Source organism: Dendronephthya gigantea, unplaced genomic scaffold (genome assembly GCF_004324835.1).
Source record: "Dendronephthya gigantea isolate DGI-Jeju-01 unplaced genomic scaffold, DenGig_1.0 000003F, whole genome shotgun sequence".
NCBI classification, from domain to species: Eukaryota; Metazoa; Cnidaria; class Anthozoa; order Malacalcyonacea; family Nephtheidae; genus Dendronephthya; species Dendronephthya gigantea.
The window spans coordinates 3,479,546-3,503,542 of record NW_021163013.1 but is presented as its reverse complement, the minus strand read 5'-3'; the positions used below and the strand labels follow the sequence as shown (position 1 = coordinate 3,503,542).

Sequence of the window (23,997 nt, the reverse complement as noted above, 5' to 3'; positions counted from 1 at the left end):
ATGTGGTAAGTGAAATGAAAGAGAAAAATCTTATTAATAGTGATTGTGCTACTATATTAGAGAGTACCCTTTCCGGAGTTCCAAAAGAACTCATGAAAAGGATAACATCGCAAAAGAAAAATCCTGGCGCGTATCCGCCTGAGCTCAGGTCATTCGCACTGACCTTGGGGTTTTGTTCGACAAAGGCATATAATTATGTCAGGAAAAGCTTTGATCTAGGGTTGCCACACGTATCGGTGATTCGATCATAGTACAACTCGATGGACGGCGAACCTGGTTTCACGAAGGACGCGTTGACAGCTTTAAAAGCGAAAGTTTTAGCTGCAAAAAGAGATGGTAGCAAAGAAGTGGTTTGCGCTCTGAACTTGGATGAGATGTCCATACGTAAGCATGTCGAGTGGGATGGTAAGAGAATGCGTGGCTATGTCGACCTCGGAACCGGTATTGAAAATGACTCGCTGCCTGAAGCAACCGATGCGCTGGTGTACATGGCCGTTTGCGAAAATTCGAGATGGAAAATACCCTGTGGACATTTTCTGGTGAATGGACTGACTGGTGAACAGAAGGATGGCAGTCAGCTCAATTGTAAATAATCTACTTTTGCCATATTTCACTTTATCCTGTTTTAAAAAATTTAATATCCAACACAATTCGGGTGTCATGATTCCTAAATAGGCAAACTATTTATCAGGATTAATCTATTTAATTAGGCCCTGGCTGATTGAGGTTGACTGTTTTATATTAAAATTATCTTAATCTTCCAGCATATGGATTTGGAATTTTCAAAACTTAAAACATTAGGTAATCTGGAAAAAGAGTTCCAGAAGAGGATCCGGTATTGAAAATGACTCGCTACCTGAAGGAACCGATGCGCTGGTGTACATGGCCGTTTGCGAAAATTCGAGATGGAAAATACCCTGTGGACATTTTCTGGTGAATGGACTGACTGGTGAACAGAAGGCAAACCTGACGAAAGAATGCATTGAAAAATTGCACGAGGTTGGAGTGAAGGTGATTTCATTCACACAGTAGCATAGCCAGCCTGTCGATTTGTCCCGCTATCCTAATATTTTCGTGTTCACTGACTGTGAAAACAATAGATTTCTAAAAACATGAATAATTGTAATAACTCGAAATTTACATAGCGGGACAAAATCGTCAGGCTGGCTACGCCACTGCATTCACATGCGATGGTCCTTCTACCCACCAGGCAATTTTGAAGGAGCTCGGAGCCAAGCTGTCAACTGATGACCTGCAAGTGTATTTCAAGCATCCGTGTGACCCCGAAGCCAAGATATATGTGTTTTTAGATGCTTGTCACATGATAAAGTTAGTACGGAACGTCATGTTGGACTGGAAAGTCCTGAAAGATGAAGATGACGACACCATTCAGTGGCAATTTATCGAGAAATTGCATCAGTTGCAGGAATCGGAAGGTTTACATCTAGCTAATAAGCTTCGAACAGCGCATATCAAGTGAGTGGTGACTAGATTTAATGAACGGATTGGGGGCTTTTTTGGTAGATTAATAATCATAATAATTAATCATCATTCAGTGATTCAGTATAGTATTGAGTACTAATTAGTTTTGGTTAGGCATTCGTGTGTTGCTACGTCATAAATTATTTAAATTAAGCTCAAACCCACTCAGTTTAGAGTCTTTAAAAAACATTTAATGAAAGCGCTTTGCACGCTGTTTATTCTTTCCACTTTATATAAGTAATCGAGGATTCTACCCTACCTTACCATCCAGCAAAATCTTTGATTTGGAAAACTGGTGACTGTATTTTCTTAGCCTAAATTTAGTTCAAGTTTTCAAATCATGACTATATTTGTCCAAAAAATAGCAAAAGTATTAAAAAGACAAAAATATTAAGAGTAATAATTTTAGAAATACCTACTCCATATTTCTATCTGAGGTCGATCTTAGTTCAGAAATATGGTATTGAGAAGTGGGGAAAATATTATGCTTCATTAATTTTAGATACAGTTCTGACCGTTTTTATCAAAAGGAGTCCATAATTTTTATTCCTGCTTAAGCACACGCCGGATTAACCATATGGCAGAAGGGGCGTCCGCCCACGGGCCCCACACTTTGGGGGACCCGCGCCTTACTCGCGTGGGTGGACGGAAAAAAGGCTACAAAGCCGCATAGCCACGAAATAAAATAACGTCACTCTAAAGAGCGAGGCCCCAAAATTAAAAATGCCTTTAAAGTTTATATTAAGCTATCGGAACAAAATAAATAACGCGAGGCCTTAGACATCAAAAGGGGAGGCCGAATAAGGCACTCCTGCAACCAGATAAAGCTTCTCCCAAGAAAATTGTAGGGTGATGGGAGGATTTAGAAATTAAAGTCATAACAAAAATGATGTACTTAAGCCGCGTTTACACCACGTGGTCCGTGATCATGTTTGGGCCCTCCATTGTTTGTATTATATGTTAGTAGACTGTTCAGGATTGTAGAGAAATATCCACCTGATGCTCATGCTTTTGCGGACGATTTACAACTCTATGTATCGTTCAAGTCAGATTCGGCCTGTGATCAATTGGGTGCAATTATTCCCTTGGAACACTGTATTGATGCGATAAAAGACTGAATGCTTTCCGAGAAACTAAAAGTTAATGATGGTAAAACAGAATTTTTAATTATTGGAACTCGGCAGCAACTAGCGAAGGTTAATTTTAATTATTTGATAATTGGGGACCATTCTATTAACTGGATTGACAAGGCAAAGAATCTGGGTTTCTGGTTTGGATCGCAGATGAAATTGATGAATAACATCAACAGGTGTTCAAGTGTTGCGTTTTTTAACATTTTTAACAATAGACTGATAGGGAAGTTCCTTACTCGTGAAACTGTGAAAATTTTGGTTAACCCATTGGTCATAAGCCGATTGGATTATTGTAATAGCCTTCTATACGGGCTACCAGCAATTCATCTTAAGAAGTTGCAACGTGTCCGAATACCTCGCGGTTTGATCATATAACCCCAACATTATAGTTGATTTACACTGGCTGCCAGTAAAGTCTACAATAGACTTTAAACTTTTATTACAAGTTTTTAAGGCATTTCATGGGCTTGCTCCAGATTATTTAACCCAACTTATAACTGTTAAGTTGCCTTCTAAGTACAATATTTATGTATAATTTGTACTGAATGTTATGCGCATGTGCATGAACATATACCAAATGGAACATGCGCACTATAATGTAAATTTATTATTAGTAGTAGCAGTAGTATTCCACTTTAAATGACCAATGGAGAATTTCAAGTCATGACAACGTCAATTAATGATGATGAGTGAGGAGTAACCATTGTAGGTGAAGTAATGAGTTGCGTAAAAGTTAAATATGAGCAAAGATCCTTAAAAGCTTTAGTTTCTGGTGTGACTTCCGACATTTTGAAGTTTAGATCGCCCAGTACGAATAGGTCCTTACCACATGTTAGGGCTATTAGATAATTTCCAGTGAAGTCGTCTGTCGGAAATGTTATTGGACAATCAGGAGGTCGATAAACGATACATATCTAAAACTATTGATCCAAGCACAGTTAATTAAATATACAGTACTTTGCAAAAGTTTTAGGCCCCCAGTCAAATTGTCACTTGTTTGTAAAATTCATGGTATTGCAAGACATGCTAGGTAGAAAGACTTGTAGTGGTTTGGCACTTGGCACAGCTACCATGAGAGACCATTTTGCGGCACAATGCCCACTCATTGACCTAACAAGTTTGTTTGTTACATCTAGATCAACAGCCTCACGTGATGCGAAAATGGTCTCTTTCGTTCTTCCAGATATCGAGATGGGTTTCTATCTGACCTCTTCCTCGCTTATTCCCAAAAATGTTCAATGAGGTTTACGTCAGCAATCTCTTATAGCCCTGGGCTGGTCAATATCTCTTTCTTTCAGGCTCTCTTCTGAATGACATGGTGCCCCATTTTACTGGAAGATATAATCTCCACCACAAAGCCATCTCATCTATTAGGAAAATTCTGGATACAAGCCAAACATACTATTTTCCGCATCTAGTCGAAAATTTACGATCTTGGGACTTTCTAAAAGGTGGAGAGAGCTTTGCGGTTGAGACTTTATCTTTGAACAAGATAGGGCACCATGTGACAGAGAAAAAAGCCCTACAGAAAGAAATATCAATCAGTTCAGGGCAACGAAAGAATTCTGACCTAAACCTGTTCGAATATCTCTGGGAATAAGTGAAGAAAAGGTCAGATAGAAGACCATCTCGACATTTGGAAGAATCAAAGAGACCATTTTCGTATCACGTGAGGCTGTTGATCAAACAAGCTTGTTAGGTCAATGACTGGGCATTATGCCGCAATAATGGTCTCTCATGGTGGCTGTACCAAGTGCAAGACCACTATAAGTCTTTCTACCTAGCATGTCTTGCAATACCATGAATTTTACTAACAAGTGACAATTTGACTGGGGGCCTAAAACTTTTGCACAGTACTGTACATGGTTTGGAGACTAAACAAAAGTGCAATACAGCTATTAACTATGTTATTGTCCAGGTTTATGCAAAAAATGGTTCCTTTCTCGTCACGTGTCTATTGCATTTTAGCCAAACGTACCAATGGCATTCGTCTTGCTAAGCTCCTCAACCTTGACTTGAAAAATATGTTAAAATGCATATGACATGATTATCCATTTTTTTACCAAAAATTTGCAAAAATCAGGCAATTCGAATGATATGTATCATTCCCCGGTCGGATAAATACTGCTATATATAAAGATATTTTGGATGGGTTTTTTCAATAGTTGGCCTGTAAAAACGAGTCTTTTAGAATTTTGACGTTATATCGGGCAGATAAGAAAATCGATTAGTGTCACATTACAATAAATATAAGTAGTATGCGACAGGATAGACGCTAAATTCAAGCGCGCTGAATGGGAGCCACCACGTGAAAGACATGTTTGCTCCAAGCATTTTAAGTCTAATGACTTTTTGGGAATTTGCATGGAACATTCCCTCTACTGAAGAGAGACGAAATTGGGGTTAACCTTTATACAACGATACAAATTGCGGTCGAAAAACAGATGGACTTATATGCGAGATCTGAAAGAACGACTCGATGCAAAGTGGGGATGTTGCAGTTTCTCATGCTTTAGACTTATTTATCGAGAAATTATGTCGGTAATTCATTAGAGTTGGACATTCTAAATGCCCTTTTAGATTATGAGAGAAAGCGCATCCCATGGTGAGGAATCAGAACCATCTGTTGTGATAGATTAAGACACTGGGGCAAAGAGCAAAACCACGTTGCAAGGGATTTCAAATAAATTAACAACCTATGAAAGGGCATATGTTTGTTGCAAATTGCCCACGGAACAAAATAACTGCGAAAATTTATAGGTTAATTTTTCTTATTTTAATTTGAGATGTAAAAACACCTGATCTTACTGCTCATTCTTTTTAACATTTTTTTTAAGTAAACATTGTTTGTAAGACATAGTTTACATTGCTTTATAGCCTTAATTGGGGTTGTTTTCATAACACTGGTTCTCATATGAATACATAGAAGTTGTCCAAAAATGAGGCACTGGAACAAAAAGTGTTAAAGCAGTAAGGTCTATTACTCTTTGTTGAAATAGATATTCAAATATATATAAGAATCCCCAACATGTAACATTATTATAACATTATATAATTATTATATATCAATAAACATGTAACATTATAAATAAATATTAATAAAACACCAACATGTAACGTTTATTTATGTAAGACATCAAAACTATGGACACAAAATGGTAATGTATTCTTAATTTTCCCAATTTGCCCTACACAAGTCTGGTAACACATTGTCCCAGACTCCCAGTGGCCTCATTTTTGAACAACTTCTACGTATTCCTCTGATATGAGAACCACTGTTCATGGAAACAACCCAAGGCTATATAGCATTGTAAACAATATCACTATGTCTTATAAACAATTTGCTGATTGCAGCAGTGTCCCAATCTGGTGTAACAGATGGTTCTGATTCCTCACTATGGGATGTGCTTTCTCTCATAATCTAAAAGGGCATTTAGAATGTCCAACTCTAATGAATTACCGACATAATTTCTCAATAAATAAGTCTAAAGCATGACAAACTGTTACATTCCCACTTTGCATCGAATCACCCTTGCAGATCTCGCAGAGAAGTTCATCTGTTTTTCAACCGCAATTTGTATCGTGGGACAAGGGGTAACCCTAATTTCGTCTCTCTTCAGTCCAGGGTATGTGCGTTGTTCTAAACCACACAAATTCCCAAAACGTCATCAGACTTAAAATGCTTGGAGCAAACATGGCTTCTACGTGGTGGCTCCCATCCAGCGCGCTTGAATTCAATAATGTCTATCCATTTCTTTCGTCTCCTTACCACCTCTAGGCACAAATCTCCATTATACATTTGATTTTGCATATGGTGTTTTGGAAGAACCGTATACGACACAACAAGTATACAAATTTTGTAAAGTTGAGTTTCTTGCCTGCCCGGTAAGACGTCAAACCCTAATTAGTTTTCAGACTCTTTTTCCCGGCCAACTATTGAAAAAACCCAATTTTGGCATGTTTGATCCAAAATATCTTAGAGGTATTTATCCGACCGGGGAATGATATGTACATATATCACTCAAATCGCCTGATTTTTTCAAATTTTTGGTGAAAAAATGGTAATCATGTCACATGCACTTCAATTATAAGATTGCTATTGGTTATTCTGTGTAAAATACAATAGGCACGTGATGAGAAAGGAACAATTTTTTGCATAAATCTACCTCAACATAGTTAATGAGCTCTATTGTAGTCTTATGTGGTCTGCAAACCATGTATATTCTATTAACTGTGATCTAAGCTGCTTTTTTGAATCTTCACCCCTTTCTTTAATTGATGAAATCCTGAACTAGAAATGCCAGACCATTCTTTTAAATTGCAAACGTTCAAATTATTTCGGTAGTATGCAGAGACACCGCCACCACGTTTCCAAGCCTGTCGAGTCTTAATATTTTGTAACCTTCAAGGTTAATATCAGCATTAGCTACCGTAGAGTTAAGCCATGTCTACGACATTGTCATAACTTCGTGCTTTACCTGATTATCCAAAGTCGGAACTGAATAATAATGGTCTCTAAAGCCCCATTTCACTACACTCGATTAATTGCCACGACACGGCTAAAATTCGTACCAGTACCAAATTTTATTAGTGTTCAGGCTACCAAAACAAAGGCCGACCACTGATGAAATCGAGCACTGATAAAATCGGCACGGGTACCAATTTTAGCCGTGCCGTGCTAATAAATTGAGTGTAGTGTAAACAAGGCTAAAGGCATTACTAATGTTTTCTAGCAACGTCAGTGTGGCTCCGTCTTAATCGTAAGTCGTTCTAAACGTATTACCAGCGCCCTTTGATAATAATCATTAGCATGTTACAGATCACCTTTTTTACGGCAAACATTACCTAGGTTGTTGTATGAAGTAGCAACATCGTCGTGGTTTGGTTCAACGTCATGGTTCGGTCCTAATCGTTCTAAACGAATTACCAGCGCCCGTTGATAACGATCATTAGCATGTTCCAAATCACCTTTCTTATAACACAGGGCACCCAATTTGCTGTGTAATGTAGCAACATCAGTATGGTTTGGTGGTATTCGTTCCAAACGAATTTCCAGCGCTCCTTGATAATAATCATTACCGTGCTCCAGATCACCTTTCTTACGGCAAGCATCACCCAATTTGTTGTATAAAGTAGCAATATCAGTATGGTTAGGTCCTAACCGTTCTAAACGAATTACCAGCGCCCGTTGATAATAATCATTAGCATGTTCCAGATCACCCTTTGTGTAACACACAGCACCTACGTTGCTGTACGAGGTAGCAACATCAGTATGATTCGGTCCTAGTCGTTCTACAGTCGAACCTGTATTAAGCGGCACCGCATTAAGCGGTCACCCTTTGTTAAGCGGTCATGTGACAAAGTCCCGAAAATTTCATAATATAAATACTATTTAAGTGACCTTTATTGAACGGTCACCTCTATTAAGCGGACGCGGTCACCTTTTCCACGGTCCCAAACTTAATTTTTTATTGTTTTCAAACTGTATTAAACGGTCAGTGGGATGTAACTACAGTAAACATAATACAATATGTAATTAAATCTTTATTCGGCAATATGTCAAAGTCGATAAGTTTTGTTTATCTCATTACTCGAACTTCCGTAATCACTGAAAGTGTCAACAGTATTTTCAGTTCGTGTGAACGTATTATTCAAGCAATTTAAATTTTTCTTGTGTCAGCTTTCCTTTCAGCCACTGACACGAAAATGTATCTCCATGAAAGTGATACTCGCACGGAATGGACGACTTGCGCTTTAGACTAATTTCTTACCTTGGCAATAAAAAAATTTTCTGAAAGAGCTTACTAAAATTAGTTATACTGCCAAGTTTGACAGCCAAATTTTGTAAAATACGGGAAATATAGCCATGCAAAGTTGTCGATTTTTGTATACTTTTGTATTACGACCGGAAGTTTGTAACTAAATTAGTTACACATTTCTGGCCGTAATACAAAAGTATACAAAATTTGCTAACTTCGCATGGCTATATTTTCCGTATTTTACAAAATTTCGCAGCCAAACTTGGCAGTTTTACTAATTTAAGTAAGATCTTTCTGGCTGGGGTGATTTATTTTCCTGTAGTTACTTCCATCAAAAGTTAGTCTAAAGCGCAAGTCGTCCATTTCCAAGCCATAACCACCTCCTCTGTTGACACGCTTTCCTTTGATGATTACTTTGCCAGAGTTTGTCTGCCGTTTTAAAAACTTTGTCAGCCATAGTCAACTTGAGAAATAGTATCCTCTAGGTCTGCGGTATTATTAACTCCTTTTTTTCTTACGATTGCAACAGCGTTTTCATCTTTCTTGTTGTCTGGTTCACGTTTAAGTGGATATTCCTCATCGAGTTTTGGTTCCCAGTCGTCCATGTACGCATGATTTCCCCGGATAAATGAACTAACTCGAAGTGTTGCTCTATTCCGTTTTGTGTAATTCGTGGCGTAATTTACTTTAGTCTCAGATTCTGCAGCATGCATGTTTATAACCAGAATGTCAGTATAGTTTTGGTAAAAATGAACGAGCTGGTAGATTGCCAAAATTGCGTGTCAAATTTCACTGCACTTCCTTAGTTCATGTTTGGCCAGACAAAATCTGGCTCGATAAAATGTTTTTCTGACGATGTCATAAGCACTGCTATGGCGCTTTGTCAAAGTTGCTCGGAAGAAACAAAATATCGATGCTTACTTTGTCAAAAACCGACCTGCAATCGCTCAACTAACTGTTCGATTGCTGCATCCGAAGAATTACCGGGATGGAAGGCTGGTGTAGCAGTTGGCATATGTATACCTTGTGAAGAAAGTAGAGGAGTTGTCGGCAGCAAACGAAAAGAAAATGTAGACTTGAAACCCGACACAACTATGAAACATAAGTCCCAAGCATCGAAACCGCAGGCACAGAAAAAGCGCAAGTGTTTAACCCTTCAACAAAGAATGGAAGTGGTTCGCTATTCGAAGGACAATCCGGGCAGTGGATACAGAAAAATAGCCGAGCACTTTGAAATAGGCAGAACGCAAGCACAAAAAATTATTCAAAATAAAGATGTTATAATCGCCTCGTATGAAAACAACATCAGTCCAGTTCAACAAAAAAGAATCCGTGTCGGAAAATACACCAATGTGAACGAAGCGTTATGGGACTGGTATTTGATGTGCAGAAACTCGAACATACCTATTTCGGGACCGATGCTTCAAGAAGAAGCTCTCCTAATTGCTGAAAAATTAGGAATCATTGGGTTTTCTGCGTCGAACGGCTGGTTAGAGTCATTCAAGAAACAGCACGGGATTTGCAATATGTCAGTGGCCGGAGAAGAAGCTGACGTTAGAACGGAAACTGTTGAAAGTTGGTGTGAAAGAGCAAGAGAAATTACAAGAGGATGGAAACCTGAAAACATTTGGAACATGGACGAGACTGAGGCCTTTTGGCGGTGGGAAAAAAGCAAAACAACGGAATACGTGGGCCTTTTTTGTGAATGCTGCTGGGGAAAAGAAAGACCCTATCGTGATTGGAAAGTCTGCAAAGCCTAGGTGTTTCAAGAAACTGAAAGATGTCAAACGTCCGTATAAGTGCCACTATTTCTCAAACCAGAAAGCTTGGATGAACTCTGTTCTATCGAAGTTGAACAAACGCTTGATCAGGGAGAAGAGAAACATTATTTGTTTATGGATAACGCGCCATGTCATCCTCCATGTCTTGAAGGGAAGTTTCCCAACTTCAAAATTGTATTTTTTGCCGAAAAATACAACATCCAAGACGCAACCTTTGGACGCTGGGATAATTGCAAACTGGAAGGTAAAGTACAAAAAGCGACTCCTCCGATACGTATGCTCCAGTGCAGATGGATCGATTAACGCATCAGAAATTGTTAAGTCGATTAATGTTCTCATGTCCATTGAATGGGGGAGACAAGCATGGGGCGAGGTTTCCAACAGCACCATCAAAAAGTGCTTTCAGAGCACAGGGATATATCCACAAGACTCAGTTGTAGAAGACGATCCATTTGAAGGTGAAGAGCTGTATGATCTGCAAAATCTTATCGACAGATTCGACGTACAGCTAACTGCAAGTGAATTTATTGCAGCGGAAGAGGACATTGAAGTTTGCTCGGGTTTAGTTGAGAGTTCCAATCCAAACTGGAGGAATGATCTGCGTGACGAACTGCTTCATCACGACATAGAGGACGAATTGTCAATCTTAGAAGACAAAGAACTACCAACGGGAGAACAGGATGCAGAGTATGACATGGAAAGTGCACAGTCATCAATTAAAACAGTGCGAGAAGCGATGGAATTCGGTGATGAATTGCGAAAATTTGCTCAATTTAACGGGCACCAAGAGCTTTCGCTTGCTATGTCAAGGGTGAATAACTTGTTGAGTCAAATTAAACTGAGCAGTCCGCAACAACAAACAAAAATTCATGACTATTTTTCAGCGGTTTAAGCTTTGACATTTTTATTGTACAGTACACGTAGTCTCTAATTTCTAGACTAAACTCAGAAACAATTAAAAGTTTTATATACTTTTTAATTGGTTACTTGGTATGTGTAATGAAATGTATTACTGTTGATTCCAAATTTAGTTATAATGAATATTATATTTAAGCCGCGCAGTGATTTTCTACAAGACCTGTATTAAGCGGTCAACCTGTATTCAGCGGTCACTTGCGAAATCCCCGAGGGTGACCGCTTAACACAGGTTCGACTGTAAATGAATTTTCTTACAGCAAACATCACCCAATTTGCCGTATAAAGTAGCAACGTCAGTATGGTTCGGCCCTAATCGTTCTAAATAGATTTTCAATGCCCGTTGATAATAATCATTAGCATGTTCCAGATCACCTTTCTTAAAACAGACATCACCCAATTTGCCGTATGAAGTAGCAACGTCAGTATGGTTCGGCCCTAGTCGTTCTAAACGTATTACCAGCGCCCTTTGATAATAATCATTAGCATGTTCCAAATCACCTTTCTTACAGCAAATATCACCCAATTTGCCGTATGAAGTAGCAACGTCCGTATGGTTCGGCCCTAGTCGTTCTAAACGTATTACCAGCGCCCTTTGATAATGATCATTAGCATGTTCCACATACCCCCTTTCTTATAGCAAACATCACCCAATTTGCTGTATGAAGTAGCAACGTCAGTATGGTTCGGCCCTAATCGTTCTAAATGTATTACCAGCGCCTGTTGATAATAATCATTAGCATGTTCCAGATCACCTTTCTTACGGCAAACATCGCCCAATTTGCCGTATGAAGTAGCAACATCAATATGGTTCGGACCTATTCGTTCTAAATTAATTTCCAGCGCCCGTTGATAATAATCATTAGCATGTCCAAGATGACCCTTCTTATAACACACATCACCCAATTTGCTGTATGAATTAGCAACATCAGTATGGTTCGCCCCTAAACGTTCTAAATCAATTTTCAATGCTCGTTGATAATAATCATTAGCATGTTCCAGATCACCTTTCTTATAGCAAACATCACCCAATTTGCTGTATGAAATAGCAACGTCAGTATGGTTCGGTCCTAATCGTTCTAAATAAATTTCCAGCGCCTGTTGATAATAATCATTAGCATGTTCCAGATCACCTTTCTTGTAACACACATCACCCAATTTGCTGTATGAAGTAGCAACGTCAATATGGTTCGGTCCTAATCGTTCTAAACGTATAACCAGCGCCCGTTGATAATAATCATTAGCTTGTTCCAGATTATCTTTCTTGTAACACACATCACCCAATTGGCTGTATGAAGTAGCAACGTCAGTATGGTTCACCCCTAATCGTTCTAAATCAATTTTCAATGCCCGTTGATAATATTCATTAGCATGTTCCAGATCACCTTTCTTATAGCAAACATCACCCAATTTGCTGTATGAAGTAGCAACGTCAGTATGGTTTGGTCCTAATCGTTCTAAACGTATTACCAGCGCCCGTTGATAATAATCATGAGCATGTTCCAAATCACCTTTCTTAAAGCAAACATCACCCAATTTGCCGTATGAAGTAGCAACGTCCGTATGGTTCGGCCCTAGTCGTTCTAAATAGATTTTCAATGCCTGTTGATAATAATCATTAGCATGTTCCAGATCACCTTTCTTGTAACACACATCACCCAATTTGCTGTATGAAGTAGCAACGTGAGTATGGTTCGCCCCTGATAGTTCTAAATCAATTTTCAATGCCCGTTGATAATAATCATTAGCATGTTCCAGATCACCTTTCTTATAACACACATCACCCAATTTGCTGTATGAAGTAGCAACGTCAGTATGGTTCGCCCCTGATAGTTCTAAATCAATTTTCAATGCCCGTTGATAATAATCATTAGCATGTTCCAGATCACCTTTCTTATAACACACATCACCCAATGCGCTGTATGAGGTAGCAACATCAGTATGATTCGGCCCTAATCGTTCTAAACAAATTTTCAGTGTCAGTTGATGAAATTGCATTGACAGTTCGAACTCAGAGAAGCGAAAAAGGGTATTCCCAAAAAACGTATACATTCGACAAATGTTTTCAAAATTCAAGCTTATTATTGCGAATAGCGTTTCATCAGGAAAAAGCGTAGTATCATTAATCCTTTTGTGAAATGCTTTTAGATGCGAAATTAATTTGATTTTATCTTCCCTCTCGCCGAAAAAATTCAATGTTTTAATGGTACATATTAAATTTCTTGAATTATCATCATTCTCAGTTTTCTTCAAATAAAAAAATGTTTTCACGGCTTCATGAACAACACGATGTAGGCGGATATAATCGCGTTTGTCAACAAGTACAAACAATGAGCAGAGTTTTATTGAAGAAATTATATCCTCAGCATCGAGCTCATTTTCTTGCTGCTGAATATATTTTACAACAAGATCAAGTGGGAAAGGTTCAAACGATATCAAAGAGAAAAGGTTGAATGCATGTTTAAGAAATGTGTTATTTTCTGCACATTTTGCAACAGCTAAAAGCACTGCTGTAGACATGGTGGAGGAATATGCTGCTGAGTTCATCTGCCGAAGACGTTCTTCCGTTAATCCTCTTTTACCTTTCTCAAGCTTTCCCAAATATTCTCGCCACGAAAAATTTGGGCAGCTCTTGATTACTTGTCTCATATACACAGCTGCCGCAGCCATGGCCAGAGGTTGACGATCTAACCTCTCTGCCACCTCATCTAGTAATGGATCATTTACTTCAATACCAGATAACAGGACAAGCAGCTGGCGACATTCTGGCTCATTCATACCGAGATTAAGTGAAATATGCTTAGTTGACAAACTGTCTTCAGGTACAGCGTCTGTGTTTTGTGTTGTCAAAATAATTTGGCCGTTATTCCAACCTTTGTCTCCTCTCTGAGGCAGTAGAGGAGATATAAGCTCTGCGTTTTCCACATTGTCTACGATGATCCACCACTTCTTCCAATTCTTAATTCTGCAACATATTTGTGATCTTAAATCTTTGATTTTTTCTTCTATTGTTTTAGACGAACTTGAAACACTTTGTAAAGCACTCTCGATACAATTTAACTTCCGACAAAATTCTTCATAGGAAGAAAATAGTGAATCTAAATCTTTTCCGTTGAGTGTCATCACAAACATTGCATTTACTTCTTCGAATATAACTTCACAAACCTGTCTGGAGATTTGAGATTTTCCACTTCCAGGATTCCCAGAGATATAGAAATATGTCAGTTTACCATCATTATCGCTGCGCAATCTTTCAAGGTCATGTTTCAATTTGTATATCAGGTCAGAACGAGAAACTACTTCATGAGTTGGCTTTGCAGGAAGAACCTCAAAGGACGCAAAAAGGTCCTTTATTCGAACAACTTCATTTGTTGACAATCCTAATGCGGTCAACGCATTTTCAGCGTCTGTTGTCACTGCTTGAAAGTCAGTTTCATTGATCTTCTTTTCAGGGAAGTCATGAGTTAATTTATTTCGTAGCTTTCTTAGATTATCGATTTCTGTCTTTTCCGCTGTAGTAAGACAAGCGCCAATTGAGTTGGAATAAAGAATTGCATCAAAAAGTACAGTGCAATCCCACTCATTTGAATCTCCATTTTGAAATTTGGACTGGAGCGTCGTCTTATTTGGCCTTGCTCGTGTTTTCTCCAGATTAAACAATTGACTGCCACTCGCGTTGGTTTCATCCCATGCTCCAAGAGAAGCCTGGTAACGTATGTTCCATTTCTTGATAAAGAAATTCCTCAACTCTTTTCTAACAGCATTTGTAACAATATAATCTGCTCGAGTGTAGTTTTGACTTTCCTCGCTCTCCCACGGTATTCCCGACATTCTTCTTCCTACGAATTCATAGCAATATTTAGAAATGAAACAAGAAGCCGTCTACCAGGAAACCCTAGGTCTATAGCATGCTAAAAAAAAAACACATCCCGCTAGCTTGAAAATGACGGGTGAATTTGCGTGGAAAACAGCGTACTTCATTATTATTTGGTTCTACTCAAAACTAGAATACAGAGACAAATATTTAGCCAGCTTGTTTTTTCTAACAATAATGAAAAATGGTATGAGGAATTGCAGTTATAGAGGCTTTGCGTCGAGAAGATATTTAAATTCCCGGTAGTTTGGCACCTATAGAACAGACAAGATTATTAATTTTAACAAGATTGTTATGCTTGTGATTTCTATAGGAAAGATTGACGTAAAACGCTGAAATTCGCAGTGTTTGTTCTTTTTATTGGTACTGACGAGGGTACTAATTCCGCTAGGAGATTGATTACACCTGGGTATTGTGAGAGAACATAGCGGAACCCAAAGTTCTCCAAATTCTATGTCATGGATTTGGATAGTTTCGTTAGGTATGCGCATGCCCAAAATTTAATCTAGTGGAAACTCGCAATGAGCAATTAACCTACTAATGGGTCGAGACAGAAATTTGTATTTTTCAACAGTAGTGTTAACAATTTAACCGCAAAACTCTTAAAAAACATCACACCGAAAAAATGAGACCGCATTATAATGACAGATTCAAAGAAAGTCATCAGAAAACATTCAGCAAAACTAAAAAGAAACTAAAAAGGGTTGCACTTCACTTGCACTTCAAGATTAAACATCAAAAACCATTTTTGATAGCCACATTCAAAATGAAGGTATTGAGTCTTCAGCATAAATATTCAAAAAGAGTTGATGTTCAGTAATTGAAGATTTTGTACTGTCTTGATGGTTTCCTGAAGCATCAAATATTATCAGTTACCTGCGTGCCAACAGATGACGTTAACTTGAGTTATCAATGTTATGAGTCGTGACTATATTTTGTATGAAGTGATAGAAATATTGCACGTACTGCAATTTAGGTGTGGCTTGGCTGGGGGATTATTTTCTTCGTAGGAAATGGCGAGGAGTGCGCATGCCTCGTGCATGCATTTCTAATATACTTATAAAGAATGGCAGCAGAGCGCTTAGGCTGGAAAAAAAAACTAGAATATTTGAACTAATTGTTATAAATATATTTCAAAAGATTTTCATCTCTTGAAAGTGCTTATTAAGTGTACAGGCGCTGTTACAGTATGCAATGTAATTAGCTATAATTATGAGGGATGTTAATTTGTAAAAAGTGTTCGAAATGCTAAGAAAGCGCTAGCAGATCGTAAGAAATGTTCGTATTTGACAACTTTAGATGCCTCAGGAGTAGAATTGCATTGCAAGTTGCAAGGAAAGTTGCATAGTGTAACGCCGCCTTAATTTCAGTTTATATCACAGGCTGTGTTTATTCCAAGATATGACGTCAGGTGGTGAATGAATTCATATAATTTATAATGGTGCTCCTGAAAATTAGATTGACTACGGTGGGAATTGAACCCGCGACCTTTAGTTTGTTATAGTACACTGCTCTACCAATGGAGCTGTTAGCTGATATTTAGAACTAACTCTAGTTTCTTCCATATCTGCAGGTCTTAAAGTGATAGCTAGTGTTGATGCTTGTTCGAGTTATCGCCACCTATACCACTTGTAGAGGCCATAGTCACTCACCAAAAATAATACTGTTTTAACGAAAGAGCTCTTTTACAGCTGCAATTTTTTCATGCATTGAACTTGAAATAATAACCAGTACGTTAGCCACAAAAATATATGCAACGTATTCAGCTTGCCCGGTGGGTAACTCATAGTAGCATAATCGCAATAATTATTACTTTTTACTTAAATTATTTTTTTCTATTCGAACCTGCCGGTCTTTAACATTTTTTATTTCTTAACTTTCCTGCTTTAGAATGTTTATGATTTTCTTTTCATATTCTGATTGCGCACTACGTTAAAACTGAAAGGGGAGGAATTATTAAATTATATTTAATAATTATCATGGACGACTTGCGCTCTGACTAAATTTTGATGGAAGTAACTAGAAGGAAATAAATCACCACAGCTAGAAAGATCTTACTTAAATTAGTGCAAATGCTGCGAAATTTTGTAAAATACGGAAAATATAGCCATGCGAAGTTGGCATATTTTGTATACTTTTGTATTACGTGCGGAAATGTGTAATTTAATTACAAAATTCCGGCCGTAATGCAAAAGTATACAAAATTCGTCAACTTCGCATGGCTATATTTTCCGTAATTCATAACGACTCACAGCCAAACTTGGCAGTTTTACTAATTTTAGTAAGCTCTTTCAGAAAACGTCTTTTTTAATGTCGATGTAAGAAATTAGTCTAAAGCGCAACTCGTCCATTGGAGACCTTAATATTGCTTTTTACGGCGAACGCTAATTAAAACGCTAATAACCAACTTTGTGATTTAATTACGCTATCTTAATTCATTTGGGAACAAAATTAAGGTTGGTCAGATCCCCCGAGGGGCCGGTCGCGTTCTTACAGAGGTCAAACAAGAGCGTCCAAGAAAATATGCAACCTCGTACCCAGGGTCTTTTCTCTGTGCTCACTCTGAGGGGAACACCCGCTGAGAAGCGTTTAAAGGCGATACAACGAGAACTTTAGCGTCAATATGTTCGGTGCATTTAGCGACGCCGTTCTTTGCCACAAACAACAGTGCAGGAAGCAAGTAAAAACCAATGATTTACCATATCCAGTTGGTAAAACAGCAAGAATATCTAACTTCAGAAATATCTTTTCTAAACAAAGCACCTGTTTTGGCTTTAAAATTATATTGTTATACAAGCTCTTTTGTATTGCAAATTCCAAAAACACAAAGGAAAAGCCCGCACTTCGAGTTTTTCAACATGGCGACAACGCACATGTGAAACCAACCCCCCTTGGCGACCCCCTCCCCTAGGCAGCAAAATTTAATGAGATACACGTGACCAGAAAATACCAAGGTCTTTTTTCAGCGGGTGTTCCCCCCAGAGTGAAAACAGAGAAAAGACCCTGGGTACGAGGTTGGAAAATATGTAAAAGACACCCCTTCAAATCCGTCTCTAATTCGTTTTTATTAATTGGCAGTAAAGAAGTTAGTGTCGAGCGCATCAGATGTCACCGTACTCATATTGAAGTTTGCGATGCATATTATAATATTCGCGACTATTATAGCATATTATGTTTGTTATGATTAGCATGGTTTTGTAAAGTTAATTCTTGTACGCCTAATGCATCCTACGCGAAGCAATGGAAATATTTCTGTTTATTTTATTTCAGGACATTGTTTAATTTGTGTTAAATCAACTATTGCTATCATAATGGGATAATATATGGGGGTACGAAGTTGTGTGTTTTGAAATAATACCCTTGCTAGCTCTGTTAATAAATCACAAGGCATCTAATACGTTGTTTTATAAATAAGCGGAATCTAGTATGTCTTTCCTGGGCATTGTGATGAAACCTAAAATGAGCCGAAATAATCAAGCACGAAATACGCTGAAGTTTGAGGATTGGAAAGTCGCAATGTCATACACTTTTCACCAGGCCCATATAATTATGTTTACTTTTGACTTAAATTAAAAGTTGATACCATCACAAACAGATTGATCCGGAACACCAAACGTATTCAGGTTTTGCGTGGAATTTCGGCAACAAAAAAAACAAAGTACTATAAGTTTACTGTACTAACATTTTGGCTTTTCACGGCGCCATATAGATATATTACTAAATCATTGAAACCGCTCCAAAAACAATGGAGATACCAAGGCATTTGCCTTGCGTTATTTTTAAACGACGGCTAGGTGAATCGGGGACTGATTTAAACAAATCAGATAGTAATATTAATGCAAATCAGATATTAATATAGTGAAGAGAGACCTCGATAACGCAGGTTTTGTTGCAAATCTTCTTGGTTACACACTGGCGGTCAAAAAGAACTGCTCAAATGTTGCTATTATCGTATGTAACAGGAATCGTGACAACCAATCTTTTATTGCACACTAACGGTCAAAAAGAACTGTTTAGATACAAATTCATAAAAAAGAAGCGAACATATAGGAGAGAGCTTCATAGGCATTTTGGATAATTCTCTTATTCCAAGCAATATTTCAATAATGTAATGCAACCTGCCACACTTCCAAGATATAGTCAAACAATGGTTTCAGGAAGAGGGAGTGACAGAAATGGATTGGCCTGTACAGTCAAAATACCGGCTTAACCCTATTGAAAATCTATGGGACAATGTCAAGGAGATAGTGCAAGAAAGGAATTCATTCATAAAGCGTCCATTATTTATTCGTTGCTGTAAAGACTGTCCATAGGATGAATTTCTTTTGACCGTGAAGATTACCACCTTAACAGAAAGTATGCCACGCCAATGTAAGGCCGTTATCAAAGAAGGGTCACCAAAAAGTTAATATTTAATATAGCTTAGCATATAATCTAGTCTATATATACTCGTATATTTTGTTAGAGGGACTGTTACGTTCATTTGAGAGCACTTTAACTTGTTTTGAGCGGTTCTTTTTCACCGCCAGTGTATAATAGGCTTAGTTTGGTACAGCGAAGACGGCAAAATAGAAATAAGCGAGCGTCGTATTGATAAGATTACAGAAACTATTCAACCATTAATTACTCTTGCGGCAAAGGTAGTCGAAATTGGTGTACTATGAAGTTAAATTTGCAGCGCCTTGCTTTAAAAATCTTTCATCCATGTTTGGCAAATTGCATTAAACTAGAAATTCAATGGATCCCCAGAAATGAGAATGAAAAAGCTGACTACATTAGTCGTATCATCGAGGTGGACGATTACGCAGGAATTATTTGTTAAAATAGCGAGTTTATTGGGACCCCATAGACCGAGTTACGCGAGAACGAGGCTAGTCAGGTTTTCTGCTTTCAAAATTTCAAAATCATTTATATATTTCTAAATTTTGACTGGAAAAACCTTTTTTTGTGTAGCCTGCAACAGGCTCAGCGAAAAAGTGAGAAAATAAACAAATGACTTAAATTCAGCAGAGAAAATCTGATTAGCCTAGTTTTTGCGTAAAGTTTTAAAAATAAAAATTTGAAAACAAAAGTTTGAAAATAAAAGTTTGAAAACAAAAGTTTGAAAACAAAAGTTTGAAAAGAAAAGTTTGAAAATAAAAGTTGGAAAATAAAATGAGATGTATACTATTGTTATATAAGCAATATGACTGAGATATATTGTATATGCACGGGCGTTGCACAACTAAACAATAAAACATTGTGGAACACTGAAACATTGTGGAACAATGAACAATGCTTAATTGTTAGACACTTGACACTAGGAAGCGGTGAATAGTGATTAGTCATATTAGTTGCAGTTAGTGTGAGAGGCAACAGCACGAGCCGGAGGCACAGCTTTTAATACATTTCTATAAAACGAAGAAGTTGTTGTTGTGGTTCTAATCTAGTATACGTTAATGGGTTATTCCCCCTTACGGCCCCGACGATTCCGCTGAAAGATACAAAGAATAGGGGTCGTGTAACACTATCGTGACAATAATGGCGTCTGAGCTTAAGGTAATTTCGTTTCTGCTTCTACTGTGTTTATAGATCAGCAATTTCTAAGATATTGGATTTCCAAACTTAGATATATTAGTTTTAATTTGAAACAAAATTATGTCATTATAAAACGTCTTTATGAACGTCATGGTAAGTCATTCAGGTATTGTGTTATTTAGTTAAGAAATAATATATTCGCACTGAAGATGGCTTTTAGTGAAGTCAAAGCATGTTTGTTATAAAAAATTAAAAATGCAAAAGTCTGAAAATACAAAAATCTGAAAATGCAAAAACCTAAAAATACAAAGTCCAAAGTTACAAAAATCTAAAAATAGAATTTTAGGGCTGTTGCGTCTGGGGAAGCGTATTGTAATCACATTAACATCTCAGACAAATGTTTTAAGATCTTAATTCCACGCAGTGAGACAGATATTTACAGAGAAGGGAACTTTGTTTATATAGCAAGAACCAGTTTTAAAAACTATTCAGTTTCCATTTTAGAAAGGTATCTTACAGCTGGCCATGTGAGTCCTTTCAAGAGTTCACTGTTGTTCAGACAACTGCATGGGAATTCCCATGAACACAAAGTCAGTATCTTACTTTACAAAATGGAAAGCTTTCAGTGCACCAGGTGCCGAGAAATATTTAAAGAAACAATTTGGTAATTATGATCCATCAATTTACGGACTACACAGCTGACGGAAGAAGATAGACTAAAGACCATGTTACATAGTGCAATTTTTCCTGCACCTTGCAATGCAATCCTACTTTTAAAGATGTAAATTAATGCATTCAAAATTCAAGTATTCAAAATGTAAGTGTAAGAAACGTACATGGAGTGTAATAAACATAAAATTTCGTAGTCGCCAAATTTACATCTCTCAAAACTAGAATTGTATTGCAAGTTGCAAGAAAAATTGCACCGTGTAACAGGGCCTTAAGTGCATGTGTCGAGGAATTTATGATTATAATGTCTGTTGTAACCGAAATGTTACGTATACAAAACTATCATTTTTAATCAACGCAATAAAATGTTGGTTGCTTCCGATACTCCCATGTCGTTTTATCTGCTATTTTCTTTATTGTCATTAAGTGGCAAAATGACATACATTCGTTTGAACATAGTGAATGAGAATGTAATTGTATTTAGTTTACTGTTTGGCTAAATACATCAGCAATGCCCTTTAATTACTCGGGCTATCTGTGTAGCCGACTCGGTTTCTAGTCTTCCGTGCGGACAGTCGCAAATTTACAGTGTATCAATATAGTTCAGTTTCAACGCAGTGTATTTATTAAGCCCGAGTAAATTAACGCCTACCGGTCGTTCTGTTTGATAAAAATCACTAATAAATTAATCTAGAACGTTTAAGATTGTGCGAAATTTAAACACAAAGAGTTTGTTAGCGGTTAACAGTTGTTAATAACGTCAACAGACTTAATTCATGGTCCCTAGTCCCTATTAAGTATACGTTAACGTACTGCTTATTCATGTACCATGAACTCATGAATAATAAAGTTGATCAGTTGAATTACTGATGTGTTTATGTATATTGAGTGTTGGCAACGATAGAAGATATTTGCATATAGTTTGGAATTAAGTGAATGATCACGATTAACTGATTAAGACGAAACGAAAATAAACGAGCACAAATAACAACAATATACAAATACAAACCTTGATTTTGAATAAAAAGCTTTAATTTAGACAACCAGGATGTCCATAGAATTATATAACCCAAGATTCTTAAACTTTTGACGAAAACGTTTCGAATGATTGCTGAAAATTTGAGAGAAATCGACGAATTTGCACTATAAAATGGGAACACTCAAAGTAGTTGGGGATTTCCCTTTGGTTATTTGATCCGGGACGGCCCCATTGATACCAAATTACGTCATTGTACGGCAAAGGCGTTCGGGTTCCTGTGAGTTAACTGACGGGTCCCTCCCAATTGGAGGTCGGGGGTGGTTTGTCGCTGAGGCAATTATCCTGAACATTTTCTTTGTAACCCGTAAGCTCAAAATTAGATCATTTATCAGATCTATGGCGTTTTACCATCGGTAATCGGTTGGTTTCGTTTTGTTAAGCTGATGAATGTTTTTTTTTATGGAGACCTGCTCGTGACAACTGTAGATCTGTTGTTTGTAGCCGAGAATCCAGAATACTGTGGACAAAAAACGTATGGTGTGTTTGACAAAGCAGTAAATTAAACTTTGCCGTATGCATGTGTTTCATGTTTGCCGTATAAAATTTGATGCTATCTAGAACGAGTACTACTAAGTTGTATTTACTATTTTAGTTTAATGTTTGGCTAAATATATCGACAGTGGCCTTTGATATCTTTAATAATAATCACTGATAAAAATCACGAGCTTTATTTAGAAAGTTAATGTTTCAATTGCTTCTCGACTTAGGAATGCATGGAATAAAGACACACAGGCAAAATTTGTGGGAGAATGGGGTGTAGGGGTGAAGTACTCCGGTGAATTATTTACAAGTTGATTTTTCGATTAATAGACGAAAAGTTGTTGAAAATATGCACTCGTAAACTTTATTTAAGAAAAACATTATGGACTTCCGGTTTTCTGTTAAGAGAGGTCACATGTCAATGGGGCCATGCTTGTATGTTTTTTGAAAGGCTGAACAGTTAAACTTTGAGTCGTTGATAGTATTGATATTTATCTTCCTCTTTATACTTTTAAAATAAAACTATTTCAAAAGGTTATGGGCCCAGGGACGTATATGTAGGAGGTGAACAACGAAGCAAAATAAGAAGGTAAAACAAAGCTTTTGTAATCGAAATTGGTTTTGTAATGGCGTCAGGTTTGGATGTTAAAACGGCGAGTATAATCCCATTGAATGGAAAGAATTACCCCACTTGGAAAGTGCAATGTCGAATGGCACTTATGAGGGACGGTGTGTGGGGAATTGTGTCTAAGATTGAAGTGTCGCCAGGTACAGATAAACCGGAAGATTTAGCAAAATTTATTGCGAGAAGAGATCGTGCGTTGGCAACCATTGTTTTGTCTGTCGATCCGTCGCTGTTATACCTCCTTGGGGATCCACAAGACCCTGCTGTGGTTTGGGAAAAATTAGCAAACCAATTCCAAAGAAAACGTGGGCAAATAAGTTGGCACTGCGTCGTAAACTCTACTCATTGCGGTTGAAAGACGGTGAATCTGTTCAGAAGCACATCAAAGAAATGACTGAGATATTTGATAGATTAGCAGTCATCGATGACCCAATAACAGAAGAGGATCGAGTTGTTCATTTGTTAGCGAGTTTACCTGAGTCATACGATATATTAGTGACGGCCTTGGAGGCAAATGTTGAGGTTCCCAAAATGGAAACTGTGACTGAACGTTTGTTACACGAAGAGCGAAAACTAAAGGAGAGAAGTGAGTCTGAGGCAAGTGATGGAATGAAAGCTATACTTGCAAATAGACAGCCAAAAGGCAAGGGTCCAAAATGTTACCATTGTGGAAAGTTTGGACACATTAAACGAAACTGTCAAGAACTGAACACTCCAAAACAT

The 23,997-nt window shown here is 37.6% G+C and overlaps 2 protein-coding genes across 2 annotated transcripts; one reads left to right on the top strand and one right to left on the bottom strand.

The window, feature by feature from the left end:
• The first annotated feature begins 9,246 nt into the window (after window positions 1–9,246).
• Window positions 9,247–11,047, top strand: LOC114540277 (tigger transposable element-derived protein 4-like). Its single transcript, XM_028560550.1, has 2 exons — window positions 9,247–9,949; window positions 10,047–11,047. The coding sequence occupies exons 1-2, from the start codon at window positions 9,247–9,249 to the stop codon at window positions 11,045–11,047; spliced, it is 1,704 nt and encodes a 567-aa protein (XP_028416351.1).
• Window positions 11,048–11,652: 605 nt separating this feature from the next.
• On the bottom strand, window positions 11,653–22,297 carry LOC114540265. Its single transcript, XM_028560543.1, has 2 exons — window positions 22,140–22,297; window positions 11,653–14,909 (listed from the first exon to the last, which is right to left on the bottom strand). The coding sequence occupies exon 2, from the start codon at window positions 14,899–14,901 to the stop codon at window positions 11,653–11,655; it is 3,249 nt and encodes a 1,082-aa protein (XP_028416344.1). The 5' UTR covers window positions 14,902–14,909; window positions 22,140–22,297.
• Between the last annotated feature and the right edge of the window lie 1,700 nt (window positions 22,298–23,997).

What these genes read in the sequence shown, in the direction of transcription:
- LOC114540277 (XM_028560550.1), top strand. Translation starts at nt 9,247, where the DNA reads ATGGCGCTTTGTCAAAGTTGCTCGGAAGAAACAAAATATCGATGCTTA. An exon ending in TAGAACGGAAACTGTTGAAA is followed by an intron (nt 9,950 to 10,046) that starts GTTGGTGTGAAA and finishes GTGGGAAAAAAG; the next exon opens with CAAAACAACGGAATACGTGG.
- LOC114540265 (XM_028560543.1), bottom strand. Translation starts at nt 14,901, where the DNA reads ATGTCGGGAATACCGTGGGAGAGCGAGGAAAGTCAAAACTACACTCGA.